At 49.7% G+C, this 21,713-nt stretch overlaps 1 protein-coding gene across 1 annotated transcript in view; it reads right to left on the bottom strand.

The window, feature by feature from the left end:
- Nucleotides 1–21,713, bottom strand: part of LOC140385884 (uncharacterized) — a 75,816-nt gene that overhangs the window by 38,824 nt on the left and 15,279 nt on the right. Inside the window, 1 exon segment of the mRNA XM_072468497.1 lies at nucleotides 7,046–7,141. Within this exon segment, the coding sequence (XP_072324598.1) occupies nucleotides 7,046–7,141 (96 nt within the window).

The raw sequence follows: 21,713 nt of genomic DNA, 5'->3' as shown, positions 1-21,713 counted from the left end.
GTGCCGCCCCGTCCTCTGTGCCGCCCCGTCCTCTGTGCCGCCCCGTCCTCTGTGCCGCCCCGTCCTCTGTGCCGCCCCGTCCTCTGTGCCGCCCCGTCCTCTGTGCCGCCCCGTCCTCTATGCCAAAGATAGGGCATTTGCAACAATCTTCAGGCAGGTATGCCGAATGGAGGATCTGGAGGTCCCCAGCATCATTGATATCCGAATCACTTCGCGTGATATAAAAAAATGGCTGAAGGTACTGGATACTGCAAAGATTATGGGCCCTGACAATATTCCGGCAATTGTACTGAAGACCTGTTCTCCAGAACTTGCCGCAGGCCCTAGCCAAGCTGTTCCAGTACAGCTACAACACTGGCATCTACCCGGCAATGTGGAAAATTGTACACAACGGGACAAATCCAACCCAGCCAATTACCGCCCTATCGGTCTACTCTCAATCATCAGCAAAGTGATGGAAGGGGTCCTCAACAGCGCTGTCAAGCGGCACTTACTCAGCAAGAATGTGCAGTTTGGGTTCCGCCAGGGCCACTGAGTTCCTGAACTCATTACAGCCTTGGAACAAACATGGGCAAAAGAGCTGAAGTGAGAATGACTTCCCTTGACATCAAGGCAGCATTTGACCGAGTGTGGCATCAAGGAGCCCGAGCTAAACTGGAGTCAATGGGAATCAGGGGAAACTCTCCATTGGTTGGAGTCACACCTGGCACAAAGGAAGATGGCGGTTGGAGGTCAATCATCACAGCTCATAGGACATCACAGCAAAGTTTCTCAGGTTAGTGTCCTCAGCCCAACCATCTTCAGTTGCTTCTCCTATGACCTGCCTTCAATCGTAAGGTCAGGAGTGGGAATGGTAGCAGATGACTTTCCCCATGTTCAGCGAGTCCACAGATGCTGAAACAGTTCATGTCCAAAGGCAATAAGACCTGGATAATATCGAGACATTTGCGCCACCATAAGAGCCAGATAATGACCATCTCCAACAACAGAGGATCTAACCATCGCCCTTGACATTCAATGGCATTACCATCGCTGAATTCCCCACAATCAACATCCTGGGGAGAGGGGGCAGGGCGGTTACCATTGAACTGGAGTAGCCATATACTGTGGCTACCAGAGGACGCCAGAGGCTGGGTAAACTGCGACAAATAGATTTAGAATAGCTCCTCCCTTTGCAACTGGATCCTATACTTCCTGACCCATAAACCACTATTAATAAGGATAAACAACAACACTTATGCCACGATAACCCTCAGTACTGAGGCCTTGCAAGGCTGCGAACTTAGCCCCCGAATATACTCCCCATACAAATACGACTGTGTGGCAAAGTTCAGCTCCAACTCCATCTATAAGTTTGCTGATGACACAACCGTAGTGGGCCAGATCTCAAACAAGGATGAGTCAGAGTACAGGAGGGAGATAGAGAACCTAGTGGTGTGGTGTAACGACAACAATCTCTCCCTCAATATCAACAAAATAAAGGAGCTGGTCATCGACTTCAGGAAGCTAAGTGTCGTCCGAGCCCCAACACCAACAATCTGACCTGGTCCACCCACGTCGATGCTACCACCAAGAAAGCACAACAGCGCCTATACTTCCTCAGGAAACTAAGGAAATTCGGCATGTCCACATTGACTCTTACCAAGTTTTACAGGCGCACAATAGAAAACATCCTATCTGGCTACATCACAGCCTGGTATGGCAACTGCTCGGCCCAGGACCGTAAGAAACTACAGAGAATCCTGAACACAGCCTAGTCCATCACAAGAGCGGACAGCAAAATCAAAGACCCCTCCCACCCGGGTTATTCTCCCTTCCAACCTCTTCCATTGGGCAGGAGACACAAAAGTCTGAGAACGCGCAGTAACAGGTTCAAAAGCAGCTTCTTCCCCACTGTCACCAGACTCCTAAATGACCCTCTTAGGGTCTGAACTGGTCTTATTGACTGAACTGGTCTTTCTACACATCATTTCTACAGTTATAGCACTGTATATTGTATACTTCACCCACTGTCTATATTTATGTATTTTCATTATGTATTCTCATGTATTTATCGTATGTTCGAAGTTTTCATTTAAAAAAAAATGAGTTTAGAGTATCCAATTCTTTTTTTTTTCCAATTAAGGGGCAATTTAGCATGGACAATCCACCTACCCTGCACATCTTTGGGTTGTGGGGGTGAGACCCACGCAAGCAGGGGGAGAATGTGCAAACTCCACACGGACAGTGACCCGGGGCCGCGATCGAACCCGGGTCCTCAGCGCTGTTAGAAAACATTTCTAACCACAGCGCTACCATGCCGCCCAGTTCTATGTTTTCATGAATGGAGCGATCTACCTGGACTGTACGCAGAACGATACCTTTCACTGTACCTTGGCACATGTGACAATAAATTTATTCGTTCATGGGATGTGCGCGTCGCTTGCAGGCCGGAGGGCATTTAAGAGTCAGCCACATTGCTGTGGGTCTGGAGTCACGTGCAGGCCAGACCGGGTAAGGACGGCAGACTTCCTTCCCTGAAGGACATCAGTAAACCAGATGGGTTTTTACATCAATCCGCAATGGGTTCGTTGGTCACCTTTTAGACTTGTTAAATCCAGGTTTTTATTGAATTCCAATTTCACCATCTGCTGCAGAGGGATTCGAACCCGGCCCCCCAGAGCACGGGGGCTATTTGGATTAGGTTTTGTGTTCAGGTCTAAATGAGTAGCCAGGAAGAGTGTAAATATTTTATACCGTCAGCGATGACCTTGGAGTGTGATCTTAGAACGATTTCCCAAGGGCCTGCTCCAGAACAGGGCAAGCCAGGACAGAGCTGTTTAAAATAAAACCATGGCCGTTTCCTGCTGCACAAAGCACAGGTGTATCCACAACACCAGGATGCATTTATGTAGCGTCTTTTTAAGGTTGCAAAATCTCCCAAAGCGCTTCAAGGGAACGTTACCAAGCAGAATTTGACACTGAGCAACTCAAGGGGATATTGGGACAGGTGACCAAAATCGTGGTCAAAGAGGTCGGTTTTAAGGAATGTCTCAAAAGTAGGAAAGGAGAGTTTTAGGGATGGAATTTCACAGCTGCGGCAGATCAGACCATAAGACATAGGAGCAGAATTAGGCCACTCGGCCCATCGAGTCTGCTCCGCCATTCAATCATGGCTGATATTTTCTCATCCCCATTCTCCTGCCTTCTCCCCATAACCCCTGATCCCCTTATTAATCAAAAACCTATCTATCTCTGTCTTAAAGACACTCAGTGATTTGGCCTCCACAGCCTTCTGCGGCAAAGAGTTCCACAGATTCACCACCCTCTGGCTGAAGAAATTCCTCTTCTCTGTTTTAAAGGATCGTCCCTTTAGTCTGAGATGGTATCCTCTGGTTCTAGTTTTTCCTACAAGTGGAAACTTCCTCTCCACATCCACTCGATACAGGCCTCGCAGTATCCTGTAAGTTTCAATAAGATTCCCCCCTCATCCTTCTAAACTCCAACGAGTACAGACCCAGAGTCCTCAACCGTTCCTCATACCAGGGATCATTTTTGTGAACCTCCTCTGGACCCTTTCCAAGGCCAGCCCATCCTTCCTTAGATATGGGGCCCAAAATAGCTCACAATACTCCAAATGGTGGAGGGGCTGGTATAGCATACAGGGCTAAATTGCTGGCTTTTAAAGCAGACCAAGGCAGGCCAGCAGCACGGTTCAATTCCCATACCAGCCTCCCCGAACAGGCGCCGGAATGTGGCGACTAGGGGCTTTTCACAGTAACTTCATTGAAGCCTACTTGTGACAATAAGTGATTTTCATTTTCAATAGGGTCTGACCAGAGCCTTATACAGCCTCAGAAGTACCTCCCTGGTCTTGTATTCTAGCCCTCTTGACATGAATGCTAACATTGCATCTGCCTTCTTAACTGCCGACTGAACCTGCACGTTAACCTTAAGAGAATCGTGAACAAGGACTCCCAAGTCCCTTTGTGCTTCTGCTTTCCGAAGCATTTCCCTATTTAGAAAATCGCCTATGCCTAAATTCCTCCTTCCAAAGTGCATCGCCTCACACTTTTCCACATTGTATTTAATTTGCCACTTCATTACCCACTCTCCTAGCTTGTCCAAATCCTTCTGCAGCCCCCTTGCTTCCTCAATACTACCTGTCCCTCTACAGATCTTTGTATCACCTGCATACTTAGCAACAGTGCCTTCAGTTCCTTCTTCCAGATCATTAATGTATATTGTGAAAAGTTGTGGTCCCAGCACAGACTCCTGAGGCGCACCACTAGTCACCGGCTGCCATCCTGAAAAAGACCCCTTTATCCCCACTCTGCAAGTCAGCCAATCCTCTATCCATACCAGAACCTTACCCTTAACACCATGGGCTTTTAACTTATTTGAGTCTCCTATGCGGCACCTTGTCAAAGGCTTTCTGGAAATCTAAATAAATCACGTCCACTGGTTCTCCTTTGTTTATCTTCCTCGTTACCTCCTCAAAGAAACCTTAACAGATTTGCCAGACATGACCTCCCTTTAACAAAGTCGTGCTGACTCAGCCCTATTTTACCATGCACTTCCAAGTACTTTGCGATCTCATCTTTAATAACAGACTCTAAAATCTTACCAATAACCAAAGTCAGGCTAACCGGCCTATAATTTCCCGTCTTCTGCCTCCCTCCCTTCTTAAACAGTGATGTTACATTAGCCACTTTCCAGTCCTCTGGAACCCTTCCTGCCTCCAGTGATTCCTGAAAGATGATAGTGTTTATCATAGAATTTACAGTGCAGAAGGAAGCCATTCGGCCCATCATCACCAATGCCTCCACAATTTCCTTAGCTATCTCTTTTAGATGAAGGAGGTAGCACTGTCGCCAATGGTGTGAAGCACACAAGGCCAGAATAGGCGCATGAGGAGGCCATTCAGCCCCTTCCAGCATGTACCAATACTCAAGGCTGACCTGTATTTTAACCCCATCCACCCATCTTGGGTCCTGAGCCCCCAAGACCCTTACCCAACAGAAATCAATCAATCTTGTTGACTTGGCCCGCTGCCGGAGAAGATTCTGAGCGACGGGACCGGTCGTGGGTCAGCTGTCCAGTAGCTACCTGCCTCTAAGAGGTGGTGGCAAGCAGGGGAGGCCAGAGGGTCTCCCAGAGGGGCCCGCCTGTCGGGTTCCTCCAATTCTAACTTCTAAACTTCCCTCTGGGAGTGCGCCTGCACATTGCCACGCTCCCTCGGTCTCCGGCCTGGACCACCTTCACCTCCCCCCGGTGGGGCTGCCAGGGCAACAAGAGCTGCTGGGCCTTCTCGTCGGTCCGGCAGCATCTACCCTCCTCCAGCCACCCACCCTCAATTGGGCGGCAAGTTCAGAGGTGGCCAATAAGGAAGCTGCCCCCCCCCCCCCACCCCCACCCCCCTCAAGAGTCTCGCTGAGCCTGCTTCGGCTGCCAGAGTGCGTACATTCAGGGCCAATTGATCCAAACGTCAGCTTCCTGAAACTGGAGCAGAATCTGCACATTTTTAATTGACCCCCAAGCTAAACAGCTGGGTGGGAGCGGGTTCCAGATTTCCATTGCTCTGTGTGAAGACGTGCTTCCTGACATCGCTCCCAAATGGCCTAAGCTCCAATCTCAAGGCTCTTCCTTCTTTTTCTGGAGGGAATGATTTCTTCTCTCTCCACCCCGTGAACTCTTTTATTCAATACCTCAATTAGTTAACTCTTAAATCCTGTGTTCAAACGAATACTGGAGGAGCCTGTTCAACCTGCCATAGTTTAATCCTCATTGCCTCAGTGTCGTGCTCTGCACTCACCCAAAGACCAATAATTAATAATAATCTTTATGAGTGTCACAAGTAGGCTCACATTAACACTGCAATGGAGTTACTGTGAAAATCTCCTCGTCGCCACATTCCGGCGCCTGTTCGGGTACACTGAGGGAGAATTCAGAATGTCCAATTCACCTAACAAGCACGTCTTTCGGGACTTGTGGGAGGAAACCGGAACACCCGGAGGAAACCCACGAAGACACTTTGGGCGGGATTCTCCGACCCCCCCCCCGCCGGAGGTTCTGCGCATGCGCCAACTCGCGCCGGCCGACGGAGGCCCTTCGGAGTTGCAGAGGATCCCGCAACTTCCAGACGACCCGACGCCGGAGTGGTTCACGCCGCTCTTTGGCGCCGGTGCGGGCCGCACAGCGGATTCCGGGAGAATCCCCGGCTTTTTAAAAAATAAATCTCGAGTACCCAAATATTTTTTTTTCCAATGAAGGTGCAATTTAGCGTGGCCAATCCATCTACCCTGCACATCTTTTGGGTTGTGGGGGTGAGACCCACGCAGACACGGGGAGAATGTGCAAACTCCACACGGACAGTGACCCAGGGCCGGGAATCGAACCTGGGACCCTGGCGCGGTGAAGCAACAGTGCTAACCACTGTGAAACCGTGCCACCCACGTGCTTCTTCAGATGTAGTGCCCAGATCGGGAATGCAGCACTCCGGACAGGGTTGAAACAGAGCTATCTCCAGACATTGCAAAGTTCAAACCCTCTTTGAGTTTAAAGGCCAACATTACAAACGTTTAGAAAACATTTTTTTTAATACTTAGTAGTTTCCGTCGTAAAACTCTCTCCTCCTCCAGGGTGTGATTTAACGAAAAAGCAAAAGAATCCTGATTTGGGAGCGTTTCGCTCCGCCCAGAGTCCGACGATCCGGGGGCCTCCAATCGGCTGGGAGAGACCCCCCCCCCCCCCCCGTTACGCCAGATCGATGTTTGGGAAACCGATGCTAAATGGCGCGGTCTCCCAGGCACGGGCGTTCGATACCGATACTCCGATGCAGACATATTCAAGCGAGGCTAACCGCTCACTTGAATTTGCAGCTCGGAATTCCGCCCGGCGAGGGCAAAATCCAGCTTGCGACGTCTCGTTGGATCTCGCGAGGCGTCTGGAGTGTCTAAATCTCGCGTGCGGCGTCACCGAGTCGGACGCGATGAGGCCGCACGATCGCGCCCCCAGTTTCTAGTTCCGAAACCCCCCCACTGGAGAGGCCGCAGAGGAGACTTACCAGAATGCCGCCTGGACTGGTGGGCCCGAGCTCGGAGGTAAGATTGGAAAGGCTGGGGGCTGCTTTCCTTGGAGCAGAGGAGGTTCGAGAAGGGACCTGATGAGAGGTGAATAAGATGCCGATGAGAGGCACAGACAGGGTGGATAGGAAGGCTCTTCTTCCATCAGTAGGAGGCCCAATAACCATAGATTTAAGGTAAGGGGTAGAAGGCTAAGACGGGGTTGAGGAGAAACATTTTTACCCAGAGGGTGGTGGGAGTCTGTAACTCTCTGTCTGATAGGGTGGTCGAGTCAGAAACTCTCGTAACATTTAAGAAGTATTTAGATATTCACTTGCCCTGCCGTAACCTCCAGGACTATGGGGCTAACCACCGGAAAATGGAACGAGTGCAGTCAGATCTTTTGATCTGATGACTAGCGTGGACACGATGGGCCGAATGGTCTTCTGTGTTGTAAACGTCTAGGAATCTATCATTTAGAAAAATGCACTTTGTGTTGCCCACTCCGGCAGGACATATCCCTGGAGCCCTCACCATAGACTACCGCTTCCAAACAACCCTGCCACCCAATACTCCTCGCCTCCCCCCCCCCGGCCACCATCAGTCACTCACCACCCACTGATTTTTGTCCCTCTGGGTTTAGGCCAGCAGCCGGCACAATTGGCCAAATGGCCTCCTTTGTTAGCTGCATCATTCAATGAAAAGATGAACGGATTGCGGTCTTCAGATTTACGGCAGGGTTTGATAAATGGGCGTGTGACGGCCCAGAACCAGGGGTCATGAATATAGTCACCAATACATACAATCGGGAACTCAGAGAGTGATTAGAATGCGGAACTCACCACCACAGGGAGTGATCGAGGAGAACAGCATCGGTGCATTTCAGGGAAAGTATGACAAAGGATTTTGTCATGAGAATGTCGCTTTCAGAAATGTTTGGCTGCTCATATTACTGCAGTGATGTCAGAGAGTGGGTGGAGCTGGGCTGTCTGACAGTTTTTTAAACTTTTGTTTTAGGCTGTTTGCCGCAGGGTGTGTTTTAGTTCGTTTTCAGTGTTGGAGCTGAAGCCAGACCAAGCAGGTGTACTGTTGATCTCTCTGCCATGGAAAGACTATCTCTTGACCATTTAGTGAATTCATAATTATAAATGTTCTCAGTAGTGAATGTAAACCTAATGTGCTTCTGGTAAAAGGTGTTTTAAGTCTTATGGATGTTAAAAGGAAAGCTTAAAGGATTACTTAGTGTTGTATTCTTTGGGGGTTGTATTTGAATTAATGGTTGCTAAGATGTTCACTGTATGTTTTAAAAAGGTTAACTTGAGTTCATAGAATAAACATTGTTTTACTTAAAAAAATACTTTTCCATTTCTGCTGTACCAGACCTGTAGAGTGGGCTGTGTGCTCCCCATACCACAATCTATTAAAAGTTGTGGGTCAGGTGAACTCCATGATGCGCTTTGGGGCTCTCTAAACCCTGGCCCATAACAATTGACACAACAGGAACAGGTCCTTCAGCCCAAATGATCAAAGCCAAAGATCCAGTTCCGAAGAAGAGTTAGATTGGACTTGAAATGTTAAGTCTTGTTTCTCTCTCCACACATGCCGCCAGCTTATCCAGCTCACTCCTGATCCAGACTGGTGTTCAGGCTCCACATTAGTCTCCGCTCACCCAATCAAGGTAGCCTTCTCTACCTTTCACCCTGTGCATGTAATTAGCTTCCCCTATAAATGAAGTTGATCTCTTCACCTCAACCTCTCGGTGTGGGAGCGGCTTCCACATTCTCACCACTCTCTAGGCAAAGAGCTTTCTCCCGAATTCCTTATTGCATTTCTCAGTGACTAGAGTGTAATTACACCCACTAACTTAAGACTGGATAAGTACAGGAGGGAGAAATGAAGAGAGGATATATTGATAAAGAGATGTATGAAATTATGTTTTTTTTCCATTTATGGATGAGGGCGCTGCTGGCTAGGCCAGCATTTATTGCCCATCCCTAATTGCCCCTCGAAGAGGTGGTGGAGAGTGGCCTTCTCGAACCGCAGCAGACCCGGAGGTGTAGGTACACCCACAGTGCTATTAGAGGGAGTTCCAGGATTTTGACCCAGCGACAATGAAGGAACGGTGACATACTTCCAAATCAGGACGGTGAGTGACTCGGAGGTGAACTTCCATATGGTAGTGTTCCCGTGCGCCTGCTGCCCTTGGTCCTTCTGCAGTTACTGCAGTGCATCTGGGAGATGGTACGTATATGTGCCTCGGGTCGGAGGGAATGAATACTTGTGTGAATGTGGTGCCAATCAAACAGGTTGCTTTGTCCTGGATGTTGTTGTTGGAGCTGCACTCACCCAGGCAAGAGGAGAATATTCCATTACACTCCTGACTTGTGCCTTGTAGATGGTGGACAGGCTTTGGGGAGTCAGGAGGTGAGCTGCAGGAATCCCAGTCGCGCACCTGCTCCTGTAGCCATAGTATATATATATTTCTTATTCGTTGAGGGATGTGGGCATCGCTAGCTGGGCCAGCGTTTATTGACCACCCTTATTGCCCTTCAACTGAGTTGTTTGCTCGGTTAGTACTGGTTGCCTCATGGCGCTGAGGTCCCAGGTTCGATCCCGGCCCCGGGTCACTATCCGTGTGGAGTTTGCACATTCTCCCCGTGTCTGCGTGGGTTTCACCCCCACAACCCAAAGATGTGGGGGCTTAGGTGGATTGGCCGCGCTAAATTGCCCCTTAATTGGAAAAAAAAATAATTGGGCACTCAAAATTTATTTTGTTAAAAATTAATGAAAATCGCTTATTGTCACAAGTAGGCTTCAACAAAGTTACTGTGAAAAGCCCCTAGTCGCCACATTCCGGCGCCTGTTCGGGGAGGCTGGTACGGGAATTGAACCGTGCTGCTGGCCTGCCTTGGTCTGCTTTAAAAGCCAGCGATTTAGCCCAGTGTGCTAAACCAGCCCCAGTCCCCCAGGGGGGGGTGGTAGGGAGGCTCACTTGGACCAGGAACACCAGCATCGACGGGTTGGGCAGAATGGCCTGTTTCTTTATGTCTTGTGCAGGTGGCTGAGACTCATTCTCCACGACGTCTGTAGCCTGGTCTGATATTTTATTTTTATACACCCAGTAGATTACTCGCATGCCTTTGGGCATGTGCACAAAATGAATTTCAAAACCTGGATGCTGTACGCATTCGGTTTTCCAATTGTTATAAATAGCAGGCATAATGAAAAATAGATGTAATTTTTCACGATTAAAAGAAAACAGCTTCTGCAGCAGCAAAAACAAATTGAAGCGCTGTCTCGGTAAAAACTCTTCTGCTGTATTATGGTGCCCTTGCTCGAGTGTTATAATTCACACTTATCCACAGGTACATTGGGCATTGTCCCCAGGAGACAGGAGTTGAAAATAAAAGGAGAGATGCACACTGTACGCGGTACAAATCCCTGAGAAGCGTTGCTTCCCATTCACGACACCGGCCTTGCTGGACAGATTGCGAGTCCGAAAGGCACTTCTCTTTCCCCCACTGGTAGATTCGAAACCAAGAGCAGCCACCAGGTTTTGGAGAAGATAATTCCGTGAAAGTGGCCAGGAAAACTCATTAATCGCCCCAGGGGCTGGTTTAGCACAGTGAGCTAAACAGCTGGCTTGTAATGCAGAACAATGCCAGCAGCGCGGGTTCAATTCCCCTACTGGCCACCCTGAACAGGTGCCGGAATGGGGCATCTAGGGGCTTTTCACAGTAACTTCATTGGAGCCTACTTTAAAAAAAAAAATTGAGTGTACCCAATTCATTTTTTCCAATTAAGCAGCAATTTAGCGTGGCCAATCCACCTTCCCTGCACATCTTTTGGGTTGTGGGGGCGAAACCCACGCAAACACGGGGAGATTGTGCAAACTCCACACGGACAGTGACCCAGAGCCGGGATCGAACCTGGGACCTCGGCGCCGTGAGGCTGCAGGGCTAACCCACTGCGCCACCGTGCTGCCCCCATTGGAGACCACTTGTGACAATAAGCGATTATTATTATTAAGTTTTATCCGCGTTAGATGCGGCGTTACATAATGCACACGTTTTCTTCGCATCTAGTTTCACAGTAAAATCAGATGATGTGCAAATTTTATTTTTATATTATTATAGTCTTGATTGTCACAAGTAGGTTTACATTAACACTGCAATGAAGTTACTGTGAAAAGCCCCTAGTCGCCACACTCCGGCGCCTGTTCGGGTACACGGAGGGAGAATCCAGAATGTCCAATTCACCTAACAAGCACGTCTTTCGGGACATGTGGCAGGAAACCGGAGCACCCGGAGGAAACCCGCGTAGACACAGGGAGAACGCGCGGACTGCGCACAGGGCCACATTTGAAGAAGATGTTGAAATAAACGAGGGGAAGGTCCAGTAAATGGACAGAAATTCCTCCCTGGCTCCGGCTCGCTCTTACTTTGCGAGCCGAAAGTGGTCATCGGGTGCAATTCCAACTGCTCAATTCCACCATCCATAAACCGGGAGTGGAATTGCCCCCTGCAGACCGACGACACTCTCGAACCAAAAGACCAACCCAGACCGACCACCCCAAAATAAATTGCAACTGAAAAGTCAGCGTTGAAAGAAATTTCACAAACGCGACGGCATCACCACTTTGGAGGACACTGTGGCCATTGCTGCCTCGGGGTGCTCATTACCTGGATGAGCAAGGCAAAGGACTGTAACGAGGCCCTCGGGGGTCGAGAAGGATCAGACATACTGCAGTAGCTTGATCTTCCCGCTGTGATATTGATAGAGGCAGTGAAAAAAAAAGCTTAGCCCAGGCAGGAACAAAGTACTTTGGTGGGTTAGAGATGTTCAGTAAGGGGGCAGTACGGTGGTGCAGTGGTTGGCACTGCCTCCTCACAGCGCCAAGGATCCGGGTTCGATTCCGGCTTGGGTCACTGTCTGTGCGGAGTCTGCACATGAAATGAATGAAAAAAATGAAAATCGCTTATTGTCACAAGTAGGCTTCAATGAAGTTACTGTGAAAAGCCCCTAGTCGCCACATTCCGGCACCTGTTCGGGGAGGCTGGTACGGGAATTGAACCGTGCTGCTGGCCTGCCTTAAAAGCCAGCGATTTAGCACAGTGGGTTAAACCAGCCCCTACATCCTTCCCGTGTGTGCGTGGGTTTCCTCCGGGTGCTCCGGTTTCCTCCCACAGTCCAAAGATGTGCGGGTTAGGTGGATTGGCCATGATAAATTGCCCTTAGTGTCCAAAACTGCCCTTAGTGTTGGGTGGGGTTACTGGGTTATGGGGATAGGGTGGAGGTGTTGGCCTTGGGTAGGGTGCTCTTTCCAAGAGCCGGTGCAGACTCGATGGGCCGAATGGCCTCCTTCTGCGCTGTAAATTCTATGATAATCTCGGCCCCGGATCACTGTCCGCGTGGAGTTTGCACAATCTCCCCGTGTCTTGCGTGGGTCTCACCCCCACAACTCAGAAAGACGTGCAAGGGTAGGTGGATTCCCGTACCAGCCTCCCCGAACAGGCGCCGGAATGTGGCGACTAGGGGCTTTTCACAGTAACTTCATTTGAAGCCTACTTGTGACAATAAGCGATTTTCACTTTTCATTTCGGATTGGCCACATTAAATTGCCCCTCAATTGGAAAAAATGAATTAGGTACTCTAAATTTATTTATTTTTTTAAAAAGAAATTTTAAGTACAACTAAATTTAAGCATCGTTCGAATGTGAAACTCTCCACCACAAAGGAGCGGTTGAGGTGAATGGCATGGGTTTTTAAAAATGTATTCATTCGTGGGATGTGGGCGTCGCCGGCTGGGCCTTAAACTGAGTGTCTCGCTTGGCCATTTCAGAGGGCAGTTTAAAGTCAGCCACATTGATGTGGATCTTGTGTCGGCCAGACCAGGTAAAGACGGCAGATTTCCCCGCACCCCCCCCCCCCCCCGCCTAAAAGAACATACAGCGAACCATCTGAGTATTTCCCGTTTTTGTTTCAGATTCCAGCATCCGCAGTAACTTTGCTTTGATGTTACCATCACCTTACACCAGTTGGGTGTTTCACAACCAAGGTTTAGCAGTCACGATTACCGAGGGTAGCTTGCCAATTCCAGATTTTCACTTAAAATTCAAATTCCACCAGCTGTGCAGTGGGATTTCAACCCCCCCCCCCCCCCACCCTGTCCACAGCCCGTCCACTGCACAGATGAATTTAAGGGAGAGATAGACAAGTACATGAGGAAGAAAGGGATAGCAAGATATGCTGATGGGCTTCGGAGGAGGAGTCGGTGGAGCCCTGCGTGCAGCATGTAACACTTTAACCGATTTATTTCCCTGTTGCTTTGCTGCAGATTCCGTAAAACATCTCATAAATGACAGGTGATTTTATTGCTGTTAAATAAAGGAAGTGAGGGAAGTTGATCGAAGCTATGACGTCACATCGAAAAATCTAAACTCGGTGGTGGGCAAATGAATGGAAAAGGTTTTGATTAGAGAAGCACAGATTACTTAAACAGCCAATTGAAGTGCACCCCCCCCCCCCCCACCCCCCGCAACGCCTCCTCCAGTCCAGAAATAAAAAAATCGATGACTGGAAGGCTTCCCAAAGCAATAGGACAGTACCGATGTGCATGGTTAGCACTGTTGCTTCACAGCACCAGGTTCGATTCCCGGCTTGGGTCACTCTCTGTGCAGAGTCTGCACCTTCTCCCCGTGTTTGTGTGGGTTTCCTCCGGGTGCTCCGGTTTCCTCCCACAAGTCCCGAAAGACGTGCTTGTTAGGTGAATTGGACATTCTGAATTCTCCCTGTGTGTACCCGAACAGGCGGCGGAATGTGGCGACCAGGGGATTTTCACAGTAACCTCATTGCGGTGTTAATGTTTCAATAAAGATTATTACATTACCGGTCTCTGCGTGGGGAGGTGTCGGTTTGATACTATTTGTATGGCAACACTGCTCCACTTTCAAACCAGTTCTTTCCCCCCTTCCTTTACCTATCTCAGTTTCATCGTAGAGCCGCAGGTTGGCACAATAGCAATGTTTAAAGGCGACACAAAAACGGGAATAACTTCATCAGTTTGAATCACCTCCGTACTTATTCAGACATAAACAAGTTAAACCTGCAAACAAACCTTCCTTTTTGTTATATAAATTTAGAGTACCCAATTGTTTTTGTTCCCAATTAAGGGACAACTTAGTGTGGCCAACCCACCTACCCTGCACATCGTTTTGCGTTGTTGGGGGGGGGGGGGGCACATCCAACAACAAGAAGCTCGACATCACCCAGGACAAACAGTCCACTTGATTGGCATCACATTAACCAACTTAAACAGTAACTCCTTCCACCACCGATGCACAGTGGCAGCAGTATGTGTACCATCTACAAGATGCACTACAGCAACTTATCAAGGCTCCTTCAACAGCACCTTCCACACCATCTAGAAGGACCCGGGCAGCAGATACCTGGGAACACCATCAATTGCAGGTTCCCATTCAAGCCACTCACCATCCTGACTTGGAAATCGATCGCCGTTCCTTCACTGTCGCTGGGTCAAAGTCCAGGAACGATCTTCCGAACAGCATGGTGGATGTACCTACGTCACGTGGACTGCAGCGGTTCAAAGAGGCGGCTGACCAGTACCTTCCCGAGGGCAATTAGGGGACGGGCAACAAATGCTGGCCCGGCCAGCGTCACTCACATCCCACAGTAGATACTTGCATAATCTAGGCCGACCCCTCCAGCGCACCACGGGAGGGGCAGCAGCACTGTCGGGGGTGCTGTCTCTCAGGTGGATGTGCAAGATCTCATGGGCACCTTTTGCTTTTGAAAAAGAGCAGGGCAGTTCTCCCTCGCGGCCAAGCCAATACGTGCCAGTCGAGCAACAACCTCTTTCACGTGAAACATCACCTGGTCATCGCACCTATTGTTTGTGGGAGCTCGGAGCACACAAATAGCTCACCACGCCTACACATTGTGACAATAACCACACTCTCAAAACACTCGACTGTAAAGCACCTTTGGGACCTCCTGAGGTAATGAAAGGTTCTACAGAAAAGCAAATCCTCTTCAAAACTGTTTTTAATCAACGGACACGGATGGAAGTTCATTAATCTCATATTTACACAGGAGTGGCTTACTAATAGCACTGGGGTTGCTTAAGACTCTAACCCATGATCGGGGCCCTGAACTGAAAGTTATCCATTGCTTCGTGTTCGAATCAGCTTCCTGCGTAAATAAATATCGGTAAAACTAATTAAATCATTGCAGCAAAATGCTGACTTAGCCTTTTTTCTAAGTCAATATTTCTATGGCCATTCGGATCGACTTGAGGTCAGGATTCTCCCGGTAGCGCTAAAAGGACCGCGTACTTTGCTGATGTGGCAGTAATTACAGGGACGGAATGATTGTTGTGGAGCCGTTCCACCTTTTCGGGCCCAGATGCGGAACCAGCGCCGACGAATGGAATCAGTCGCCATTCAATCATGGATATGAAGGTCGATACAACCCGACGTCTGTCCGTCCACCTCTATGTTACACTGCGTTCATCACAGAATGGGCAATGTTATTTGCAAAATCCATTTGGAGAGACATGGGTGTGAAATGGTCAAGGGCGGTAATGTTTTGGCCCGCTGGGCCACGTTAGTATTTTTGGTGGAAAGTGCCGTGACCCGTCTTTCAGTTAAGACTGCAATTGGGTAGTTGAAAAGGACTTCAAAGGGCAGCACGGTGGTGCAGTGGTTAGCACTGCTGCCTCAAGACGCCGAGGTCCCAGGTTCGATCCCGGCTCTGGGTCACTGTCCGTGTGGAGTTTGCACGTGCTCCCCGTGTCTGCGTGGTTCTCGCCCCAACAACCCAATGAAGTGCAGGCTAGGTGGATTGGCCACGCTAAATTGCCCCTTAATTGAGGGGGGGAAAAATGGGTACGCTAAATTTATATTGAAAAAAAATTGTCACGGTCTATTTAAAAACCGAGATCTCTTACAACATTTTCAAAGCAGAAGGCAGACACAGACGTAAGTCATCGTGCCTGTGCTAGCTCTGGGAAAGAGCTGGCAATTTAGCCCCATCCTCCAGCCTCGCTGAACTGAGATTATAAGCAGGTGTAGGCCTTTTGGCCCCTTGGCCCTACTACCCCATTCAATAAGACCATGGTTAATCTGATCTTGGCCTCAGCTCCACTGACTTGCCTTTTCCCCACGACCCTTGGCTCACCTGTAGTTCAAGATCCCATCTACCTCAGACTCGGCAGCCTCCGTTGCTCTCGGGCTCGAGTACAGAATTCTAAAGATCCGTGGCCCCCATGAGGGACAAAATTCCCCCTCCAAGGTCCTGGAATCTCAGGCTTCATAAACGCAAACGTAAGGAGCAGGAGCATGAGTGGGCCATTTGCACCCTTGCCTTCTCCACCATCAACTAGATCAGTGCTGACCTGATTGTGTGCGCTGACCCCCCCCCCCCCCCATTATCGTCAACTCCCTTGTTAGTCGAGAATCTATCTACTGCAGGCTTAAAAATATTCAATGTCCCCCACCTCCATCCCTCTCGGGATAAGAGCGTTCCAAACGCCCTCAGAGAAAAAGAATTCTCCTCATCTCAGTCGTTAAATGGAGGACCCCCTTAGTTTGAAACTGCGGCCTCTAGTTCTAGTCTCCCCCACAATCTCTCAGCATCCACCCTTTCAAGTCCACTGAGGATCTTGCGTTTCAATAAATTTGCCTCTTATTCTTCTGAACTCCAATGAGTACATGCCCAGCCTGCCCAACCCTCCCTCACAGGATAACCGGGCAGCACGGTAGCATGGTGGTCAGCACAATTGCTTCACAGCTCCAGGGTCCCAGGTTCGATTCCCGGCTTGGGTCACTGTCTGTGCGGAGTCTGCACGTTCTCCCCGTGTGTGCGTGGGTTTCCTCCGGGTGCTCCAGGGTGGTTCCAGGGATGGAGGGGTATCAGTTAAAAGATTAGGTTAGAAAAGCTGGGGTTGTTCCCCTTCGAGTAAAGGATAGGAAGGTACTTCTCCCCTCAGTGGAGGGGTTTTAACCAAGGGGCATGCATTTTTGGTATGGGGCAGGAGGTTTAGAGGAGGTGCGAGGAAAAGATTTTCACCCAGAGGGTGGTGGGAATCTGGAACTCGCTGCCCGAGAGGGTGGTGGAGGCAGGAACTCTCACAACAATTAAGAAGTGTTTAGATGAGCACCTGGAATTGCACTGCATACAGGGCTACGGGCAAAGTGCTGGAAAATGGGATTCGAATAGTTAGGGGTTTGATGGGTCGGCATGGATGGGCCGAAGGGCCTCTTTCAGAGGGGGGGGGGAGAGAGAGAGAGAGAGAGCGAGAGAGAGAGAGAAAGAGAGAGAGAGAGAACAGATCTAATATAGAGTGGAATGTAGGGAAGAACCTTTTTTTTAAAAACACAGAGCGTTGTAACAATCTGGAACTTGCTGTCCACGAGGGTGGTGGAAGCGGAAACGAGCAACGATTTCAAGAGAATACGGGTGGGCACGCGAGGGAAATAAACCTCCAGAGCCACCGGGTTCAAGTGGGATTAACTGGATGGCTCTGTGGGAGCTAGCATTGGCTCAATGTGTCGAACGGCCTCCTCCTGTTCCATGAATGATTCGATGACTCACCTCAAACGGGCGACTCCCATCTCGCCCAGTTCTGGATTCCCCCACAAAGATAGACAGACATCCTCTCAGTATCCAACATGGTTTTTTTAGCTCAGGGGGCTAGACAGTTTGTGATGCAGAACAAGGCCAGCAGCGCGGGTTCAATTCCCGTGCCAGCTGAGAATTCCGAATTCTCCCTCCGCGTACCCGAACAGGTGCCGGAATGTGGCGACTAGGGGCTTTTCACAGTAACTTCATTGCAGTGTTAATGTGAGCCTACTTGTGACAATAAAGGTTATTTATTTTATTATTCATTTTTAAGATCATCCCTCATCCTTCCAAACGCCATGACAGGTCCGCCCTGGTCACTTTGCTCAGAAAGGCAACCCCTTGATCCCAAAAATCAACCCAGTGAATCTTTTCTGCAATGCTTGCAATGTAGGTAACATCCTCCCCTTCTATTTGCGAGAGAGGAACTGTTATTTGCACTCTATCTTTGTAATTGATATTTGCACACTAATGTATATTGATACGGTTTAGAATGCCAAAAATACCTCAATAAAATTGTTTGTTAAAAAAAAATGTTAAACACGGATTGGGGTGGGGGGGGGGGGGGGGGGGGGAGGGGGCATGTGGCACAGTGGTTAGCACTGGGACTGCGGCGCTGAGGATCTGGGTTCGATCCCGGCTCTGGGTCACTGTCAGTGTGGAGTTTGCACATTCTCCCAGTGTCTGCGTGGGTTTTGCCCCCACAACCCAAAGATGCGCAGGTGAGGTGGATTGGCCGCGCTAAATTGCCCTTAATTGGGAAAAAAAATAATTGGGTACACTAAATTTTAAAATTTTTAAAATTTAAAGTGGAGGCCCCGGCACTGATCTTCGTGGTACGAGTTGCGGTTTGCCAATCGGAGAATTTTCCCGCTTATCCTGATTCATTAAGCATCTCTCCAATTCCCCTTTGTAAATTACTATTGAATCTGCTTCGGGCAATCCATTCAAATCACAACTTGCTACGTGAAATCCTTGCCTCATCTAACCTTCACACTCTTAAGCATTAACCCCCTCTAAAACAAAATGCTCCCCCCTACCCCCAAACAACAATTCTCGGTCACACTTGTTCAGCCAGGGTGCTGCAAACCAACGACGTGACTACTTTCCTTTCAGACACACGCTCCCAACAGCAAGGCTGTTATTCTCAGCAATGGGAAAGATTGGGGCGGCACAGTGGTTAGCACTGCTGCCTCACAGCACCAGGGGATCCAGGTTCGATTCCGGCCTTGGGTGACTGTGTGTATACGTTCTCCCCGTATCTGCGTGGGTTTCCTCCGGGTGCTCCGGTTTCCTCCCACATTCCAAAGATGGTTGGTTAGGTGGAACTGGCCATGCTAAATTTTCGCCTTAGTTTACAAAGATGTGCAGGTTAGGTGGGGTTACAGGACTGGGGCAGGGGACATTTAAGCGACTCTTGGACAGGCACATGGACAGCAGTAAATTGAAGGGGTGTAGGTTAGGTTGATCTTAGATTAGGATAAATGGTCGGCACAACATCGTGGGCCGAAGGGCCTGTACTGTGCTGTACTGGTCTATGAGTGGGCCGAGGTAGGGTACGCTTTAAGAGGGTCGGAGTTGACTCGATGGGCCAAATGTCCTCCTTCTGCACTGTTGGGATTCTATGGTTCATAGTACATACAGTGCAGAAGGAGGCCATTTGGCCCATCGAGTCTGCCCCGACCCACTTAAGCCCTCATCATTTCCACCCTATCCCCGTAACCCAATAACCCCTGCTAACCTTTTTGGTCACTAAGGGGCAATTTATCATGGCCAATCCACCTAACTTGCACGTCTTTGGACTGTGGGAGGAAACCGGAGCACCCGGAGGAAACCCACGCAGACACGGGGAGAACGCGCAGACTCCTCACAGACAGTGACCCAGCGGGGAATCGAACCTGGGACCCTGGCGCTGTGAAGCCACAGTGCTATCCACTTGTGCTACCGTGCTGCCCGTGAACCATTCCACGCTTCTGAGACAAGCAGCGACATGGTCAGAGGCCCAGGTAGGTCTCCCACTCACTATTGGCCTGTACATACTACCTGCGTTTGGTAATACAAGGCCCAAGTCGCTTCCGAACGCTGAAAGGCGATGGGGGGGGTGGTTTGGTGCCGGAATCATCACGGAGGTGGGAAGAAAACGATCCAACGAGCGGTGAGACTAGTCAGGTACACGGTGAGGCCAAATTAGGGTGGGTGGGGGGGGGGGGGGGGAAGGTACTGGAAGTACCGGTAACGCAAAGTGGCACGGTGAGAGCAGATGTGACAGAGGAGGAAGTAGAAGCGGGAACTGACGTGAGGCATGCTGCGTGGAAGTGTCGTCAAGGTGACTGTGAGAGGCAGAGGGCTGATCAGATTTAACTTTGCGGGGACTGCTTTAAGAACAATAACACTGCTTCTGGTTATACATTAACTAAACGGAGTCGACACATTTAGAGAGCAGCTGGTGAACAGGTTCAGTGGGCATGTTACCGAGGTTCCCCAAAGTAAGGACGATTAGCCTGAAACATCAGGACTGGTTGTGAAATGAACACGCAAAGCAGAGGAAAGGGAACCACCCCATTGAAAAATAATTACTTCCTTATAACCTGTTGCAGCGAAAGAAACAATAACGGGTCAGGTTTTGCTGTCTGTCGAATCATAGAATCCGGACAGTGCAGAACGAGGCCATTCGGCCCATCGGGTCTGCACCAATCCCTTGAAAGAGCAACCCCCCCCCCCACCCCCCCAACGTAGCCCCACCCAACCCGCACATCTTTGGTCAGTGGGGAGGATATCCACACGGACACGGAGAGAAAGGGCAAACCACACACCGGACAGTCACACAAGGCCGCAATTGTACCCGGGTCCCCGCTGCGGTGAGGCAGCAGTGCTAACCACTGTGCCGCCCAAATGATGGAGGTCAACGTCGCTCACCCATCATTAATGCATCAACGGCCCCGCAACGTCACGCTGCGAATAGATGTGTGGCCGACGCTGGGGTATCAGTCCTGGTGACGTACTCAAGCCCCTGGGAGCGGGACCCGAATCCACAACCTTTCCGACACCAAGGCAAGAGTGCCACCAACGGAGTTATGGCTATCATTAAACATGAAAAAGTGCGACTGCCCTTGACATCTAGGCGGCATTGACAGACATGTGGCACCAAAGAAACCTGACATCAATTGGAATCAGAGGGAAAACACTGGTGTCTTGCCTCGCACAAAGGAAAATGTGTTTTTTGAAGGTCAATGATCTGCATGGGTTCCTCAGGGTAGTGCCCAAGCTCCAACTATTTTCCGCTGCTTCATCAATGGCCTCCCTTCCATCATTGAGATACATTAACGGCGTTCAAAAGGCATCTCGACAAACACATGGATAGGATGGGTATAGAGGGATACGGCACAAGGAAGTGCTGAGGGTTTTGGCAAAGGTTAGTATCATGACCCGTACAGGCTTGGAGGGCCGAAGGGCCTGTTCCTGTGCTCTATTGTTCTTTGCTCATACGGTCAGAGGTGGGGATGTTTGCGGATGACTGCACAATGTTCAGCACCATTCGCGACTCCTCAGATACTGAAGCAGTCCATGTCCAAATGCAGCAAGGCCTGGACAACATCCAAGGTTGGCAAATAGCACGTGCACCACACATGTGCCATCTCCAACTGGAGAGAATTTTACCATCATCCCTCGAGGTTCAATGGCACTACCATCGCTGAATCCCCCACTACTAACATCCTGAGGGCTACGATTGACCAGAAACTGAACTGGACTGGACTGGCTACAAGAGCAGGTCAAAGGCTAGAAATCCTGTGGAGAGTAACTCAAAGAACAAAGAAATGTACAGCACAGGAACAGGCCCTTCGGCCCTCCAAGCCCGTGCCGACCATGTTGCCCGACTAAACTACAATCTTCTACAGTTCCTGGGTCCGTATCCCTCTATTCCCATCCTATTCATGTATTTGTCAAGGTGCCCCTTAAATGTCACTATCGTCCCTGCTTCCACCAACTCCTCCGGTAGCGAGTTCCAGGCACCCACTACCCTCTGTATAA

Source organism: Scyliorhinus torazame, chromosome 11 (genome assembly GCF_047496885.1).
Source record: "Scyliorhinus torazame isolate Kashiwa2021f chromosome 11, sScyTor2.1, whole genome shotgun sequence".
Lineage (NCBI taxonomy): Eukaryota > Metazoa > Chordata > Chondrichthyes > Carcharhiniformes > Scyliorhinidae > Scyliorhinus > Scyliorhinus torazame.
The sequence above is the reverse complement of the archived record's forward strand: the minus strand, read 5'-3'. Positions and strand labels throughout refer to the sequence as shown.